Here is a 17,438-nt window from a genome sequence, read left to right as displayed (position 1 = left end):
TATAATTATTATATAATATATACATATATATATATATATATATATATATATATAATATATTATATTAATATATATAATATTATATTTAATATATATATATATATTATGATATATATATATTATTAATTATATATATATATAATATATTAATTATTATATATATATATATTATATAAATAATTATATATAATATATATATAATAATAACATATCATATATATATATATATAATTATAGTAAGATAAATAAGAAAATATAAATATAAGAATATATAATAGTAATATATATATCATAGAAATATAGAGAAATGACTAAATCATAAAATATTAATCACTGATACACTTGACCAACATACTTCATAACTGTATACTATAGCTCATTATTACATGTACTATATCACTATCAAATAATAATACTTCATACAGTCTTACATTTATCATCTCCTCATATCTCTCCACTCACTTCATACATCGATACTTAAATCATGAAAATCATATAAGTTAATAAATATACTCGTATATATACCTATTATAATACATTTTAATATATCTATATATAATATATATATATAATATATATATAATATATATATATATATATATATATATATACATATATTATAATAATATATAATATAGAGAGAGAGAGAGAGAGAGACGAAGGAGAGAGAGAGAGAGAGAGAGAGAGAGGAGAGATGGAGAGAGCAAGAAAGAAGACGGAGAGCAGAGAGAAAGAGTGGAGAGAGGAGAAAGATGGACGATGAGAGACGTGAGAGACGAGGAGAAAGAGAGAGAGAGAGAAGAGAGAGAGAGAGAAAGAGAGAGAGAAGAGAGAGAGATGAGAAGAGAGAGAGAGGAGGAGAGAGAGAGAGATGGGTAGGAGCAGGAGAGAGAGAGAGAGAGAGAGAGAGAGAGAGAAAGGATTCCATAAATAGATTATATACACACACTCAAAAATATAAATTCAAATCTATCATCTAACTAAAATCTAACAAAAGAATACTAAATACAAGCTACATAGATGTGATGAGGCTCCCACTGGCTGTGACACCGCAAGCCTGAAGAATACCCCAACTTTATCCACTGTGACAGGACCAACTGCCTGCCAACCATCCACCTGGACCAACAGCTGGTGAACCTTAAGCTCATGGGTATCTCGATGGCGCTGCATTCCACGGCCCTCAAAGGAGAAGGGGACCGTGTTACCAGCTGGTACACTTATCCAGTCTACCTCGGCATGATGAGCTGCCCAGGCTCTCAACATCAGCCATACTGGAAAATGACAGAGATCAAAAAGTTGAAAGAAGCTACTGTATAATATAACTATTGTATAATACATTGGTACAATATAGCCTATATACTCAATATCAAAGGATTACCAAATTTGCCTCCAGCTTTGAACAAATATACAAGCTAAAGTATTATACCAATATGGCACTATTTTGAAAAACATTATATAAAACACTAAAATAAAGTTAAACTCATAAATATATCAATTGCAACTTTTTTGAAGAACTCCTTCAGTAACTACAAATTCATCAAAAACCTTAAAGTAACATCAACTTAACTTTCATCATGACAGTCTTAACAACCATACCTGTCTGGAGTTGTTGTCATGGTTGCAAAACAAAGATTGCATCCAGTGTCATTCTTGAGTGCAAAGGGTATAAAGGGTGAACGTCGTCTGTAACCTGAGGGACTGACACCAAAGTTTTTACCTCCACCTTCATTGGGACACAAGTGTCTCAATCTCCAGCCTAGAAACATGTGATATATAATTAATTTATACATTCAACTGTCAAACCTTTCTATTCTCTATATGCAAGAAACTTAACTCACACATCAACAGCAAAATATGCAACATAATTAGCACACTATGAATACAACCGTCTCTGTTGTAATAATCTAAAGTCCAGTTGTTCTTCACCATGTGGTACAATTCCAGCAAGGTATTAGTTACGTTCACATTCACAGTATCTTCAGTCTTCACACTCAAGGACAACCGCTCCCCAGTAAGATCTTTTGATGGAGTCTTGTCCCACTCTGCTCCACACCTGAAATATGGAATGGAAAACAAACTCATGCCCTGATTTTTTTTTTTTTTTTTTTTTTTTTTTTGTCAATGTTGCACATAAATTCTGCAAGCCATTGTTGATGGTTGGGAAAAGTTATAAAGCTGATTCACCTGAACAATTCAATGAGTCCACATAAATGAGTATACTTACCGCCAAGGTTCTAAGAACGGCTCCCAACCAGACAGTGCTCGATTATAGTAGTTCAACTGAGAGAGAGCAGCTTTGCTGATCCTTTTCCTTGCCAATCCTGCAAATATAAGCATTGTAATGGATTAAAAAAATTAATAAAAATGTAATAAAAACTCTCAAAGCCAACAGAACAGGGAAAGATTATCCCGGTTTCCCTACTTTTATTAATTTTCATTTGTAATATCTAAAGGAACATCAAGTTCACACAACTAGAAAAACATTTACCTGATTCTTAACCAAGATGTCGAGGAGAGGAAATCTCAAGCAACTGGGGACATCACAACACCGCCAGTTCACACACATGACACTCCCTGATCTTGATTCCACAGCATGGGAAGTGATGGTGCCTGTCTTGCCGTGGTGTCCTGGACTGTTACTGTCGGGAGTCAGGTACAGGTGGGCATTGTGCGTTAAGCCAAAGAGCAGCATTCGTCAAGGCCTACCTCACATTCTACTCCAGGGGCTACGGGTGCAAATTCGCAGGCCGGAATCCCAAAGATGACAAACTTATCGACTGAGCTGTTGGAAAAATTAAAAAGAGGTCATAAAACAAAACTGGAAAGTCATCCTTAAACACCTTACACGTGTTAGAGCATTCACAACAAAACAGTACATGCCATACCATTGGCACAAACATGCTAGAAGAATAAGGAGGGGAAGTCACTACATGTAGCAGACTCGCATTGGAAACTGACGTGCCAGAAATCACTAGAGTTATGATGCTGAGTAATTTCTTGATAGCCAGCACTGCTGGGTTTACTCATTTCTCCCTTCTAAATCATTTTCCACAAAGATTATAAAAGTTTACAAACCCAATTCTTTTACTTGTATAGAGGAAATACAAACCTTGGAAAATTGCAGGCTGCTTTTTTTCTTTCGATACAGAAGGCTTCCTGGCAACTTCACGCTGCTTTGGAATGGACTCCAGCATTTGTTGGAACATTTTCATGTCATGGTAACTCAGACGAATATTTAATTTGTGCATGACCACCTATGTAAAATAAAATAGGGCAAGTTCTAAAGGTAGCTATAATTACACTTTCAATCAAAATAATAGCTTTGGTTACAGAAGTATTTATTGTGAATAATATGTCAAATGACTTACATCAACAGTATGCCTGCACTGCCATTGACACATTGGAATGTCCACTGGTGATTATGCCAGTAATCTGTCATTGACTTCAATGTTGATGGTGACAGTCAATAATGAGGAGAGCAGTATCATCCTCCAGGCTGAATATACATGAGTATAGCTCACACTGGTTCAAGTGCATGAAAGAGGGCGTTTCTTGGTGCGTGGTCGATCAACTGATGATGCACTGTGCTACTATAAAAAAATAAATATATAATGAAGTCCCATCACATAAAATTATTCTTTTCTACAACATATTTCAACAAAAATCGGGCCAAGGCTATAACAATATTTCTTAAAGTAGAACTACCTACAAAAAGATATAAAAATCCAACGTTCATTCCCCACCTACTGATCCCACCAACCTTTAATATGACTGCGCTCGTATCCCAAAAGATGTGTTCTCCAATACCACAGCTCTGAGTCTGTGATTTCAGCTCAGTTCAAAGGAACTTTGTGTGTCTTGGATAAGAGCATGCTTGGTCATGACACCTGTCGACTCAACCATGGGATTCAGTCGTGGTGGGCAGGACTGTGTGACTGAAACTCCATCTGCCAGCCCACGATAGGGGATGTGGCGAGGGGACTGGTGGCTGTGGAGAATGAGGTTGTGGGGACTGCCATGAGGTGATCTAAGGATAGGAGTATGAATAGGGTGAGAACATGAGAGGAGTCAGTGGCTGCATAACTGTGATGTATGAGACTCCTGGGTGGGCGCTGCATGACGTACCACTACCTGCACACAGTTCAGAATTGTATCAGTTCAACAGTATTAATTATTTCCCCTTTGTTTTTCCACCAAAAAACAGTCAAGTTCAAGGACACATATAAAAAACTAACAAACTTGTATAACAAGTTCTCCCACCGCAAGAATGGGTCATCGGCATCGTGTAGAGAAGTCCAGCACTTTCCATCCACCAGTCAAGATTCCCATTAGCCTCATGTTATTAAGAAGATGGTAAATCTTGTGACATATTTTGTGATTGGGAAGTCATAATGAATGTAATGACAGCTTTATCTTACTTGGTTAAACATGTTTTTTAAAAAGGCTAGTATAGCTTAATCTATACTATGGTTAACATTTAAAAAGGTAGTAAATAGCTTATCTTTACCATGTTTACATTTAAAAAGGTAGTAATGAATTTTATGAAGAGCAAAGTATGGAAAACCATAATTCTCAAAATACTTCTTGAAAAATTTTTTATTACTATAAAACATAATAATATACAAAAATATCAATATGAAAAACACATCCTTTTACAACTTATTCCAAAATATGGCAATACCTATAAGCACTTCGCCTGCACACTGGTGTCATTTTTTGCACTTTTTAAAGGTGTGGGCTCGCAAGATGTTGTGAAGATAATTTGATCTTCTTATTAATTGGAAGCCCTGGAAAGGAAAAAGAAATAGATATACTTGTAGAATATATGCAACCATAAGTATAAACAAAAACCCTATGGTCAAAACAAATCTACAGAGAAATATTTCAAGATACCACTCTATGACATACACACATAACACCACAGGGTTGAAAACGAATAAAAGCATCTAGTAAAATTCAATACATTTACAGATAAAACAAACTAGCCGTATCAATACCTGACACTAAAAACACATCTTGCAAATAATCATGTGACTCTTAACCAATATCCCCTATCTCAGAACCTATTCCATGCTATTAGATCCCAAATTACATTTACAATTAACAAAATCCAAAGACAAATGAGCAAAAATCTATGACCCTTCAACTGACCCTCAAATCTCGTGTCACTGATTAGGATTTCCTGCGGACTACTAGATCCACATCTGTGTTGGATTGATCCGCGAAAAGCTCTCAAAGGTTAGCTCGAGCTGATTGAAGTGACACAGGCAAGGGGATTGGTCTCAGAACGTTCGACTCTTTCAAGATTCTCCAACTCACGGGTAACATGTCCAAATTGAAGAATGATTGTGAGGAGGTTCCACAATGACCCTCGGTCATACCAGGTATAGAAAAGTAATTGGTGCTTCAGGTTCACATATGGTACGGCATATTCTATTTCTATAAATTAAAAACTATTTCTTTTAATATGTGATACATATTGACAACAAATTTACAGTTATTAATGAAGTCTGGACTCAGATGGCACCTCAAAATTATGCTTACCTGCTGTGGCTGTGTTTGGTAGAGGTATATAGGAGGAGGGGAAGGCAAAGGCTCCCCAAAGTTATACATAAGCAATCCACGGATAAACTTGTACTCTGCTGTGTGGATGGTGGCATGGACCTTCTTGACTGTGCCCAGGAATAGCATATCCGCACTTAAAAAGACAGTAAATTGTATCATCTACTGACATCTATATATTTGCCAGGTATTACTAATGCTTCTGATAAATTGTTGCATATTTATTTATTACACGTAACATAAACACTTTTTATGTTTATTAACTCAAAATCCTAAAATGAACATCAAGCGCGCGCACACACACACACACACACACACACACACACACACACACACAACTACTCACTCACTCACTCACTCAAACTCACTCACTCTCACTCATCACTCACTATCACCACTCACTCACTCACTCACTCTCACACTCATCCTCACTCACTCTCACACTCACTCACTCTCACACTCACTCACTCACCCCTTCACATCACTCACTCACTCACTCTCACACTCACTCACTCACTCACTCTCACACTCCATCACTCACTCACTCATAATTCATCATTCACCACTCACTTTCTCCTCTGCCCGCCTCTACAATCTGTCTGTCTGTCGTCTGTCTGTTTTTAGGGAAAGATAGGACAGTACAGAGATAAACCAGACAGTACTGCAGATTGATAGAGAGATACATAGACAGATTGAGGATACAAGATTAAAGACATTACATTTTCATCTCTCATCAGTGCACTATAGCTAAAAACCCCAAAGCCAAGCCCAAAACACAGAATCATCGACATACCTGCGTGACTAATGGCAGTGTCCAGGTTCTCTCCACCGCAGGCTTGATCGAACATTTCGCCTGAAAGCAGTCGACTTCCCGTGTAGAACAAACACCGTAAGCCTTAAACATCCACTCGACACTGTCCTCGTCACCCTGCCCCAACTTCCTTCTTCATTCCCTTCGTCATTTTTGCTTTTTGCTGAATGTACTTGGGTCGTTGTGGCTCTGTGCGCTTGGTAGAGGTCCATGTTCAATAGGTCTATTAAATGACATCACGACAGGCCCTTGTGGGAGGCACTTACTGCTAGCGCCTGCTGTCTCAGGTCACCTCCATAATCCGAGTCACTGAGGTAGGACAGGTTTGGGTCCGGGTCTACTGTGGGACCGGATCTGGAAACACGAGACCAATGAAAGGAACAATAGAAGGATGCCCTTTTTAGTATTCATGTCAAATAATAATAATCCTAATAAAAAAAAGTCATAATTTAGAATCTTTTTTTTTTTTTTTTTTTTTTTGTTTTTTTTTGTGGTGTGTGTGTGGTGTGTGTGGTGTTGTGTGTGTGTGTGTGTGGTGTGGTGCGTGTGTGTGTGTGTGTAAATATCCAAAAAATATCCTGTCGTTAATAGAATCCATGAATCCATAATAATCACCACAACTCTTAAAACAAATGGGAAATATCAACTTCTCTACCTTGCAAGCGGTCCAGCTGACACCACTTGGATAATGAAAGACACAAAACTTTCCTCAAGGCTCTGCCGCTGTACTGATGAGGAGGCACAAAGGACAAAAATAGTTTTATCCATTAGGCTTGTGTCACTTAAAATCTGGGACAAAACAATTACCTTCAAAAGGTAAATTTTTTTCAGATTTCAAAAGGTATTACCCACAAGATACAATCACCCACCTGGACTTATGGTTCCTTTTGAACCTGCCAGCGGAAACTTGTTGGTTATGGTCAAGCTTCCTGTTCTGCCACCAGAAGTGTCTATGATCGACTAGACAGGGGATGAATAATAACAGGATGAGCCCGCAGTGATGTCCAGTGATACACGTGAACCTCTGCAAATTGATTAACCTTGTATTGATAAAAATAAGATGCGGAAATTAACCTGGCATCATCCTTTGCTATCATATGACTAATAACCACTGTTAATCAAGCTATAAAAATTGAATGGTGCTACAACTACATCCTAATTTATAACAATCAGGACTTCCAGCCCTCTGTTTCAACTCGACAATATATATTCATGACAAAAAGTAAACCACTAAGGAGTTTTAATTACCTTTAATCTCAGACTAGTAGCTCTCCATCTTGGACACAATATCTCTTAACGATTAAAACTTCCTGTACAAAATCTGGGAAGTTCTGAGGCAAGCGATGGAGTGTGTAGGTACATCACAGAGACATTTTCAGTCACACGAATATCACATTCCCTCAGCATCTCAGGATCATCATGCCCATACCTGCCAAAAAATTAAATTCCAAAATGTAAGTCTGAAATTGGATTAAAGAGTACTAAATAGCCCAAAGAAACATGTATTAAACCAGTAAACACTTGAGCTTCTCTTTTAGAATTCAAAAATCTTACTCCTACAGATCTTCACTAAAATACATACAATTAATGCATAAACAAAAGATTTTTATTTAGTTGGGTGAGTACAACATAATAATACATTAGCTATCCCTCAATTTTTAAATACAATACTCTATTGCAATTAACAAGGATGAATGTCATCTTCACTCATATCACTGTAATGATAACACATCATCTCCATGTATACCAATAACTTCTAGCCATGGTTTTTTAAAACACAAAAATAAAGTACTTGATGCAGGATCATTTCCTTCCCTTGCATTCTAAATCAGCATACCACAGCTGGAACGTCTGGCCTCTGTATCCCGGTGGTGATGAACTTTTCCGGTAAGATGCCAATGGCTTGTGCAGTCCACAAAAGAAGAGGGCCCTAGTGCCTCAGTAGAGTCAGATTTCCCTCAAGATCCCACAGACCGCACCAGAACGCGAGATGCTTGCCTGGGGCTAGCTCACACTCGGAACTTGATCAGGATAGGGTGAGAGATCGCACCTGTACCTCCATGATAGTGTTCAGTTCATTCCCATGCCTAGAAGATTATATGGTGAATTGGAGGTAAAAATAGCCTGTAATATGTTTAATGGTCACCTGATAACCAAGGTAAGAAATTTTGTTTTAAAACCATTTTCTTTGGTTCTGCAGGGAGGGATGCCTTGGACAACTGGCACTTTGGAAGATAAACATAGCCATGTAAAGTTTGATTGTCTAATCTCAGTGACAAAATTAAAGTATTTTAAAAATATGCCATTATTATGAGAGAATTTTTGGGTGGGGAAAAAATCGAAGAGTGCAATTATTACAATTAAAAATAAAACCCATAAAGACTATAATTTCAGCACATATCCCTTACCCTTAGCAGAGGGATGACAGGAAGTATCAGGATTGACCTTTCCATCACTCTTTGAAGGAGAGCCATCCTGCGCTCAGTAACTGCTGAAGAAATCTAACACCATAACCCAAGAAGGGATGTTGGATGGACAGTGTTCAGTGACTGTTGAAATCTACGTCAATGAAGCGATCTGGGTCTTTTTAACAAAGGATTAGGAAAATGTATAGGTAACATGATTCAAAGTTTAACTGACAGAGAAAATTATGAATATGATGCATATCTTTCAACTTCAATAGCCACATTAATTTTTCTACAGCTGCATATTTCTAGTTACAATAATAGTCAATAGAACTACATAACAATTTCACACTGTGCAGTAAACTCAGATAAGTTACCACTTTTTCCATTTATTTTTTTTCACCTTTATATAAGGAAGAAGGGTTAAAACAGCTATAACCTCTATGAGGAATACAAAACACCAAATCATACTTACACCATCATATTTGCTGTGGAACTCAGGGCACTTTTTGTCAATAGTAGAGATGGTGATGGTGACAAGTGTGGTGTCCGGCCTAAGGGTCTCCTCCTCCCCCTCACCTGGGGTGGGTGAAGGTGGGGGGGTACTGGGGCTCATGGTTGCCTTGCCCCCGGGCTTGATGCTTGTTCTTGGGCTCTGTGATGACACACCTTCTCCAAAGAGACAGGAAGATAGTAAATAAAATATGTGTTTCCTTTGATACAAGCTATTTTCAGATTCATCACAATATTTTAGTAGTATAAAATCTAACTTTGTGTTTTTCCTTTTCTCATAATGCAAGTTCATTAATCAAAAGTTAGCAACATACAATACAACCAAGAGCAAAGCAATCAAACTAAACCTTAGACCTATCCAAATTGTATATATACACAACTCTGAAAAAGTGGTATTGCAGCTGCCAAGGCCAGATGTATACATCCAAGGTTTATAAAAATTGTCACATTAATATTATTACAACATAGACATTTGTGGTTACACCAGTTTGTAGTGATATCATTAAGCTACCCCACCTTCCAGAGGCAAAACAACATAAAAATGTGCTAGTATTTCCACTCACCCACCTTGTAACATTATGCTTGCCTAGTAATACCAATGTCAGTCTATTTAAAAAATGAGAGAGAAAAGAAATCCCCAGTAGTAGAAAAGTGGTAATGGGCTCTGATCTGCTGGTAGCCCACAAGTTAACTGTTTCATTATGAACATTACCATTAAATCCAACGGATGTTACTTCACTTTCCAAATGCCTCCTTGGTACAGGTTTTTGAGCTGCCTTGAAAAATGGCTTTTCCATCTTCAGCTTGTCAGGTAATGAGGATGAGGTGAAGCAGACTGGCTGGTGAGGGTAGTGCTCAGGACAGGAGGTTGATATGAATTCAGGAACATGGTGCTCCTTCAGGAAATGCATGTGGGGATGGTGGCCTGGATGCAGATGCATCCCGTAAGGAGCCGGGCCATCTGGCGACTGCAGTGGTAGCGTGTCCGACTTCATGAGGAACCTGTGCTGTGAATTTGTGTCCAGCTGCTGCAGGTCCTCCATCATCAGTGAGCGAAGGGTAACCTGTGGGTGGAAAATGAACCAATTCACGTTTGTCACAATAATTTCTTGGAACTTATTAATGTCGATGGATGTAGTTTTTAAAAATCAGCAAAAAAATTAGAAGAAATACCTGCGTTCGTGTCTTGTATGCTTCACAAGACTCATAGGAGGCTTTTATCTCTTCAAGAAGTAAATTGACAAGTGGTTTTTCCTTCTCACCTACATCTCCACGCAGCTCAACACACATACTAGGCACAGAGAAGGAACCTGAAGAGAAAGTTTCTTTAACTGCTTCCAAGACAAATACTACACGACGTTACTTTTTACCAAGGATACTTTTCCATACTATTGCAAATCTTTCTTTTATTACACATGATTAACAAATCATCAGTAAATGAGACAATGCAGCTAATTAAAATACTGTATAGTTCACTCGCCTTTAACTGATATGGATGAGACTTCAATCTCCCTGCGTTTTACACTTTCCCTCCTCTGTGAAAATGATTCTGATGTCACTGTCCCTGGCATTTCTTCATGGATAGAATCTGCACGTGAAAAAAATACAATTCATTAACCTGACCAATTAGAAGTATCCTCAGATTTTTTTTATTTTGCACTAATTATAGCATTTCAAAAAAATACATTAATATATATATATATATATACATATATATACATATTATACATATATATACATATAAGCAATATATATACATATATATACATTTATTATATACATATATATACATAACATACATATACATACATATACATATACATATACATATATATACATATACATATACATATATATATATATATATATATATATATATATATATCACAAGTACAACAATAAACTACAATTATAATCCTTTCTCTGTTGACATGTTCACAAAACCACTTCTCTTAACCCAATCGCCACGTTTGGCAAGAATACATGCCATGCCCACTGTAACACAGGTTTATTTGTTGTATTCACACATTAGTATGGTCTACAATTGCTTAGTCATCAAGGGGTCATTATTAGGTCCTACCCTTCGCACCCTGTTTACCCTTTTCCTTGACTTTTGGAAAGGATCTTTCGCATTATTTTCATTGTCTTAAATGTTAACAAGATTTAATAATACTTTTAATTAATTCATAACAGTAATAACAATAATAACAGTATTGTATCAATTGTATTAAAAGGAAAAAAGTGCATTTCCCGCCAATTCAAAGGAATGGGGAAATCAAGATCAGTTGAGTAGGGCTACTGATACAGAATCCTTGGACGGCTCTGAGCACATGTGGAGCCATCTGTATGTAACAAAATTCACCAAACAAAAACCTACAAGGACGACATAAATCCGGGGTGATTGGGTTAATCCCTCAGTATTATAAATCTCTTGGCGTCATAGACTCCAGTGATTTCTGGCAACCGTCCAACCGCTGGAAGTGAGAGTCCATTACATGTAACGGAACTTTCCCCCTCGACACACTCTAGCATGTCGCCACGTGAATAGCCATACTCAGCAGATCAAGTGGTTTGTTATGACGGCTATACACATGACTCAGCAGTAACGGGTTAACTGCCATGACAAAGTTCACAACTAACCTAAGGTTTGTCCATCTGTTGACTGGGTATCAGCCTCCCAAAGATAAGGTGGACAAAAACAAAAAAACAAAAAGGTGGTTTTCATAACTTGTCTGTATGCTGGCGTGACACACTTACTTTAGTGGTTCACAATGCCTCCACAATCTGTTCAAAGCCACATGAAATTTTACTATGATTGTGGAAAAAAAAACCTACTATTATCAAAATACACAAGAACTCTAACCCTTACTATAAAAACTCACAAGGCAATACAACCTAACCAAATACCACCACTACCTCTAATCATTCACCAAGTTCCCACACCTTAGGAGTCTCCGCGAAGCGAGTCGGGGTAAACAATCCACAAAGATGTCATCGGGAAAGTAAAGTCCAGAATCATGATCAGCCATTCAGAGCAGCTGCTAGCTCGTGCTTCACTCGCAGTTTCAATGGTAGTGCTGTTCAAGTGGGTTGCCATGGTCTCGACAATGTACAGGTCTTCAGCACACATCAAGGTGGTTGAAAGAGGGCTGTAGAAAACAAGATTTACATGACAAAATCTGTTAAAATATTGTGTTTCTGAAGGCTGGTTTCACTATCTACATAGAGAAGAAAAAAAAAAAAAAAAAAAAAAAAAAAAAAAAAAAAAAAAAACAAAATATATATATATATAAATATAAATATATATATAATATATATATATAAATATATATATAATATATATATATAGTATTATAATATGTATATATAGTATATATATGTTATAGTATATAATATGTATATATATGTATTTATTTATATATATATGTATATATATGTATATATATATATGTATTATTCTACATATATACACATGGTTATAGTTTATATGGTATTACTGCTATTACTCTCAATTATTCTTGCATATCATCATTCTTGTAATAAACATTTTGTTTGAAAAACTTTTTAAATGTAAATATCAAGGATATTTCATAATCACTCTTGTGAGTATTTTTCCAAACAAAATATCTATTCATGTTTTGATAATTATGAGACTTTGAGAGAATAAAATAAGGAAAAGAATATCATAAAAAGGCCATGAAACTAAAGGAAATAAATATAACAACTTTCTTATCTATCTTTCAACAGAAATTATGCTTCTGATAAGATACAAGTCTCTCATCCATATCCAAAAAATCTTATCCATGGAGGAAAACTGTCAATTTTATCATCATCATCATCATCATCATTAAGGGGCTAATGCCGACGGGGGTGCATGGCCTTATCCACCCTTCACTTCCAGCCACAAGGGTCCCTCATGGCGAGTCTCCAGGCTGGCCCTTGGCCCATCTGTAACTTCTTGTGACAGGTCTGGTCGAGCTGCCCAAGCCATGAGCTCCTGTATCGACCAACAGGCCTCCTTCACCCAGGATTGTCTCGCAGAGAGACAACCTGATAGGCAGGGTCTTCCACAGGGAAACAAGCTAGGTGCCCATATAGCCTGAGTTGGAGATCATGGATTATGCAAGTAATAGGTCCCATGTTGGTCTCATGGTGTATATTTTGGACACATGGTACTGCCAACTGTACCCCATAATCCAGCAAAGAGACTTGTTACAAAAGACATCAAGACAAGACTTCAAGGCACTAGATAGTGTCCAGGTTTTGCTTCCATGGAGCAAAACTGGCAGTATCAAGGCCTTGAAGACATGTAGTTTGATCCTTCTGCATAGGTACTGACATCTCCAAGTGCTCTTGTTAATCAAGTTCATGGCTACTGCTGCCAGACCAATCTGTCTACTGACTTCCTGGTCTAACAGCCCAGAGATATGGACTAAGCTACCAAGGTATGCAATGCAAAGCTCTCTGTGACTTCAAAGTCCTCACTGCAAGCATGGATTGACTAACGGGTTCCCATTCCAGGTCCCCAAAGTCCTGAATCTTGGTCTTGGTCCAGGAGACCTTTAGGCCTAAGGGATTCACCTCATTGCTAAATGCATCAAGATCTGCCACCAGTGATTCTAGAGACTCAGATAGGTTACCAACATCAGCAAAGTTGAGGTCTGTGACCTTGATATTACCCAATGCTGCTCCACTCTGACTTTGGATAGTAGCTCTGCCCATGCAGGTGTTGAAAAGTGATGGTGCAAGGACACAGCCTTACCTTACCCCTAAATTAACAGGGAAGAAGTTAAACAGCCCCCCACCACACTTTACAGCACTTTCAGTACTGGTATTAGGCTTGCTACTAGGCCAATAATCTGTGTTGGAATTCCCCTAAGTCTCAGAATCTCCCATAGCAATTCTCAATGCACCTAGTTAAACACCTTCTTAAGATCGATGTAGGCTGCAAGCAACCCACAACCGAACCCATTATGGCGTTCCACAAATAGTCAAAGCACTAGGATACAATCTATTGTGGACTTGCCAGACTGCTTCAGTCTCTGGTGCCTTAGTAGGTAGTCATGGATCTGTTTCAGAAGAATTTTGGTGAAAACCTTGCCTGGTATACTGAACAGTGTAATTCCATGGTAGTTGCTACAGTCCCAATGATCCCCTTTCCCCTTCCAGAGAGGGATAACTTCAGTTAGGGTAGGAGGTTTCTCACTGATGGGTGGGTCTGGCACAGGTATTGTGAAACCACTTGCATCCAGGCTAACTGTTGGAGGGTCTACCTGGTACAGCTGCTCAAAATCACCAACATGACCCGAGATGATCTGTCCATCCACTGAGCGGAATGCAGTCATCTGCAAGGAGGGCTTAGAGTTCAGCTTTCTCAGGGCTTAGTAAGCAGGACGGAGGTCATTTACCAAGAAATGGCCCTGAACTTCCTCAGTAATATTCCTGATGAACTGTTCCTTGTCCCTTCTCAGCAGTGTCCGAGCCCTACGCACCAAAGCGCAACACAAGTCCTGATTGCTATTCTGCCGAGCCATGCGACACACTTAACCCGTTATTGACGGGTCACATGTAGACACATCATAGAAAACGGGTCTCTCGGCAGGGTAAGCTTGTACGCGCGGCGACATGCCAGAGCGAGTGGAGCGGGACGTTCGGCTTAACACAGCGGACTCCCACGCCCACTGTCTGGCCATTGCCACATATCACTAGATTTTAATGGATCTCAGTGAGTTCTTAAGCCTGTCAATAAAAGGTTAAGCAGCCTCCAATGTCTCCAGGGAGATGAAATTCTGCCTTGCCCTCCGGTGTACAGCAATGGACTCCTGCGCTGCTTCAAGTGTTTTGTGCTTGAAGGGCTCCCACATAGCAACTGGGTCCATCAGGTTTTCAAGTTCTGTGAATCGATCAGAGACTATCGTGGTGAACCCACAGGCACACTCCTCCTCCCTCAGTCTGTCTAAGTGAAATATCCTAGAGTGGCCACTGAAGGACAAAAAGTTTTAAAGTGAATTCGTAGGGTAGCCACTACCAGCCTATGGTCAGTGCCACAGAACTTGGCACTCCAGTAAACCCTGCAATTCTGGAGGATCCTCCTTCTAGTGCTGACAAGAATGTGATCGGTCTCCTTGGCCACAGTACCCATATCACTATAACATGTCCAGTGATGCGGGTTGGAGCACTGATACTAGGAGCCAGAAATCCTCATTTTCTGGGACCTAACAAAGTCCAGGAGAAGGTGGCTGTTCTCGTTGCTGGGATCAGCTCCTGAGCCATGGGGTCCAACAGACATCTCGTAGCCAGCTCGATCACAGCCGGATACCGCACTGAAGTCACCCAGAACAATGCGAATGTCTCGCTGGGGGCAATTGTCTGCCACGGATGTAAGTTTGGCATACAACGCCTCTTTGACATCAAGTTTGCACTGCCGAGCCCTAGAAATGTCACAGAGCTGCAACAATTTTTAGGGATGGTCACCTATATGTCGCCATTTATCCCAAACCTGGCTGATGAAACTGCGCCGCTTAGAAGTCTCCTAAAAAAAGGAATAGACTTTACATGGTCACCGACCCACGAGAAAGCATTTGAACACATAAAGGATATTCTGTGCACAGATGCAACACTGGCACATTTCAATCCAAATAAACCAACAATCATACAAGTAGATGCATCTCAAAAAGGCATTGGTGCTGCAATAGTACAAGACAACAAGCCTATTGCGTATGCATCCAAGTCTCTGTCTGAAACAGAGCAACGCTATGCCAATATCGAAAGAGAACTACTTGCAGTGGTGTTTGGATGTGAAAGATTTCACACGTATGTATATGGCAAAGCATTCCAAGTGGAGAGTGACCATAAACCGCTAGAAATGATTCAGCTAAAGAATCTGACAGCAGCACCGCCCAGGCTGCAGCGTATGTTGATGAGGCTGCAGCACTATGATGTCACAATCCGATACAAGTCAGGAAAAGATCTTTTATTAGCAGATGGTCTGTCACGTTTGCCATCAACGGACAACCAACACATTGGTCTAGACCTACAGATGTTACATTCAGCAACGAAAAATTAGACCAACTTAGACAGGAAACCTCTAGAGACGGCACACTCCATGGACTAAAAGAAGTTGTTATCCAAGGATGGCCAGAGACAATGAAAGATCTACCAAGGATGTTACAACAATAATGGTCCTTCAGAGACGAGTTATCTATTGAAGATGGGCTGGTGATAAAAGGCAGCAGTTATAATCCCAGCATCAATGCAAAAACTTGTGCTTGACCGCATCCACGAAGGACACCAAGGCATCACAAAATGCCAACTTCGAGCCAAAGACTCCGTGTACTGGACTTCAATCAACAAGGACATTGAAGAGATAGTCCAGCAGTGTCCCACATGCCAAGAAACGTCAAGGTCGCAAACAAAGGAAACCCTCATCCCGCATGAACTTCCTACACAACCATGGCAATATGTTGGAACAGATCTTTTCCATTATGGAGAAAATGACTACCTGATTGTTGCTGACTACTACTCAAAGTTTCCAATTATCAGAAAAATGCCCATACACGTTACAAGCACGGCTGTGATCAAGGCATTGAAGAATTTGTTTTCTGAGTATGGAGTCCCTGAAAGAGTATATAGTGACAATGGACGTCAATACAGCTCTAAAGAATTTGTTAAGTTTGCTTCGAACTGGGAGTTTGAACATATAACAAGCTCACCCCACTATCCTCAGTCCAATGGATTCATCGAGAGGACTGTTCAGACAGTCAAAAACACCATCGATAAGGCAAAAAGAAGCAACCAGGATCCGGATATGGCATTGTTAACCATACGTACCACACCACTGGATAGCAAGTTGCCAAGCCCAGCAGAACTTCTAAACGGGAGGAAGATGAGGAGCAATCTACCCCTTCACCTGCCTGCAAAGGAAAGGCAGAAACAAGAAGTCTATGAGAACTTCAAGAGGAAGCAAGACACACAAAAGCAGTATTATGACCGAGGAGCAAAAGACCAACAGATACTCCTACCAGGCCAAGCTGTTCGAGTTCAAGACCACATAACTGGAAGATGGACACCCGCCACAGTCATTGAGAAATCCCAAGAACCTCGATCCTATATAGTGGAGACACAAAATGGAGGTATCTTGAGAAGAA

General features: G+C 39.1%; 3 protein-coding genes across 3 annotated transcripts in view; 1 reads left to right on the top strand and 2 right to left on the bottom strand.

Moving 5' to 3' along the window:
- Positions 1–1,725: 1,725 nt before the first annotated feature.
- On the bottom strand, positions 1,726–2,692 carry LOC119589563. The gene is made up of 4 exons (XM_037938163.1): positions 2,533–2,692; positions 2,225–2,321; positions 1,841–2,053; positions 1,726–1,756 (listed from the first exon to the last, which is right to left on the bottom strand). Exons 1-4 carry the CDS (start codon positions 2,690–2,692, stop codon positions 1,726–1,728), a joined length of 501 nt encoding a protein of 166 aa, XP_037794091.1.
- Positions 2,693–8,854: 6,162 nt separating this feature from the next.
- On the bottom strand, positions 8,855–11,965 carry LOC119589562 (the record flags this gene model as incomplete). The annotated part of the gene is given in 6 exon segments (XM_037938162.1): positions 8,855–8,932; positions 9,254–9,447; positions 10,031–10,355; positions 10,465–10,601; positions 10,772–10,879; positions 11,932–11,965. Coding segments are annotated over 6 exon segments (876 nt in total), but the record flags the coding sequence as incomplete, so codon positions are not given.
- Positions 11,966–16,531: 4,566 nt separating this feature from the next.
- The window catches only part of LOC119589884 (uncharacterized protein K02A2.6-like), a 1,666-nt gene continuing 759 nt past the window's right edge, over positions 16,532–17,438 (top strand). The window contains exon 1 of the mRNA XM_037938519.1: positions 16,532–17,438. This exon is cut by the window's right edge and continues 759 nt beyond it. Coding sequence (XP_037794447.1) covers positions 16,544–17,438 — 895 coding nt within the window. The 5' untranslated portion in view covers positions 16,532–16,543.

The sequence above is a fragment of the Penaeus monodon genome, chromosome 26 (genome assembly GCF_015228065.2).
Source record: "Penaeus monodon isolate SGIC_2016 chromosome 26, NSTDA_Pmon_1, whole genome shotgun sequence".
NCBI lineage: Eukaryota > Metazoa > Arthropoda > Malacostraca > Decapoda > Penaeidae > Penaeus > Penaeus monodon.
This window is presented reverse-complemented; position numbering and strand designations above follow the sequence as displayed.

Bases quoted from the DNA above. Each gene is read 5' to 3' on its own strand.
- LOC119589563 (XM_037938163.1), bottom strand. From the start codon at position 2,692: ATGCTGCTCTTTGGCTTAACGCACAATGCCCACCTGTACCTGACTCCC. The intron at 2,322-2,532 runs GTTGCTTGAGAT...TTATATTTGCAG, and splicing joins GCGGTGTTGTGATGTCCCCA to GATTGGCAAGGAAAAGGATC. The intron at 2,054-2,224 runs GTAAGTATACTC...TCCATATTTCAG, and splicing joins CCGTTCTTAGAACCTTGGCG to GTGTGGAGCAGAGTGGGACA.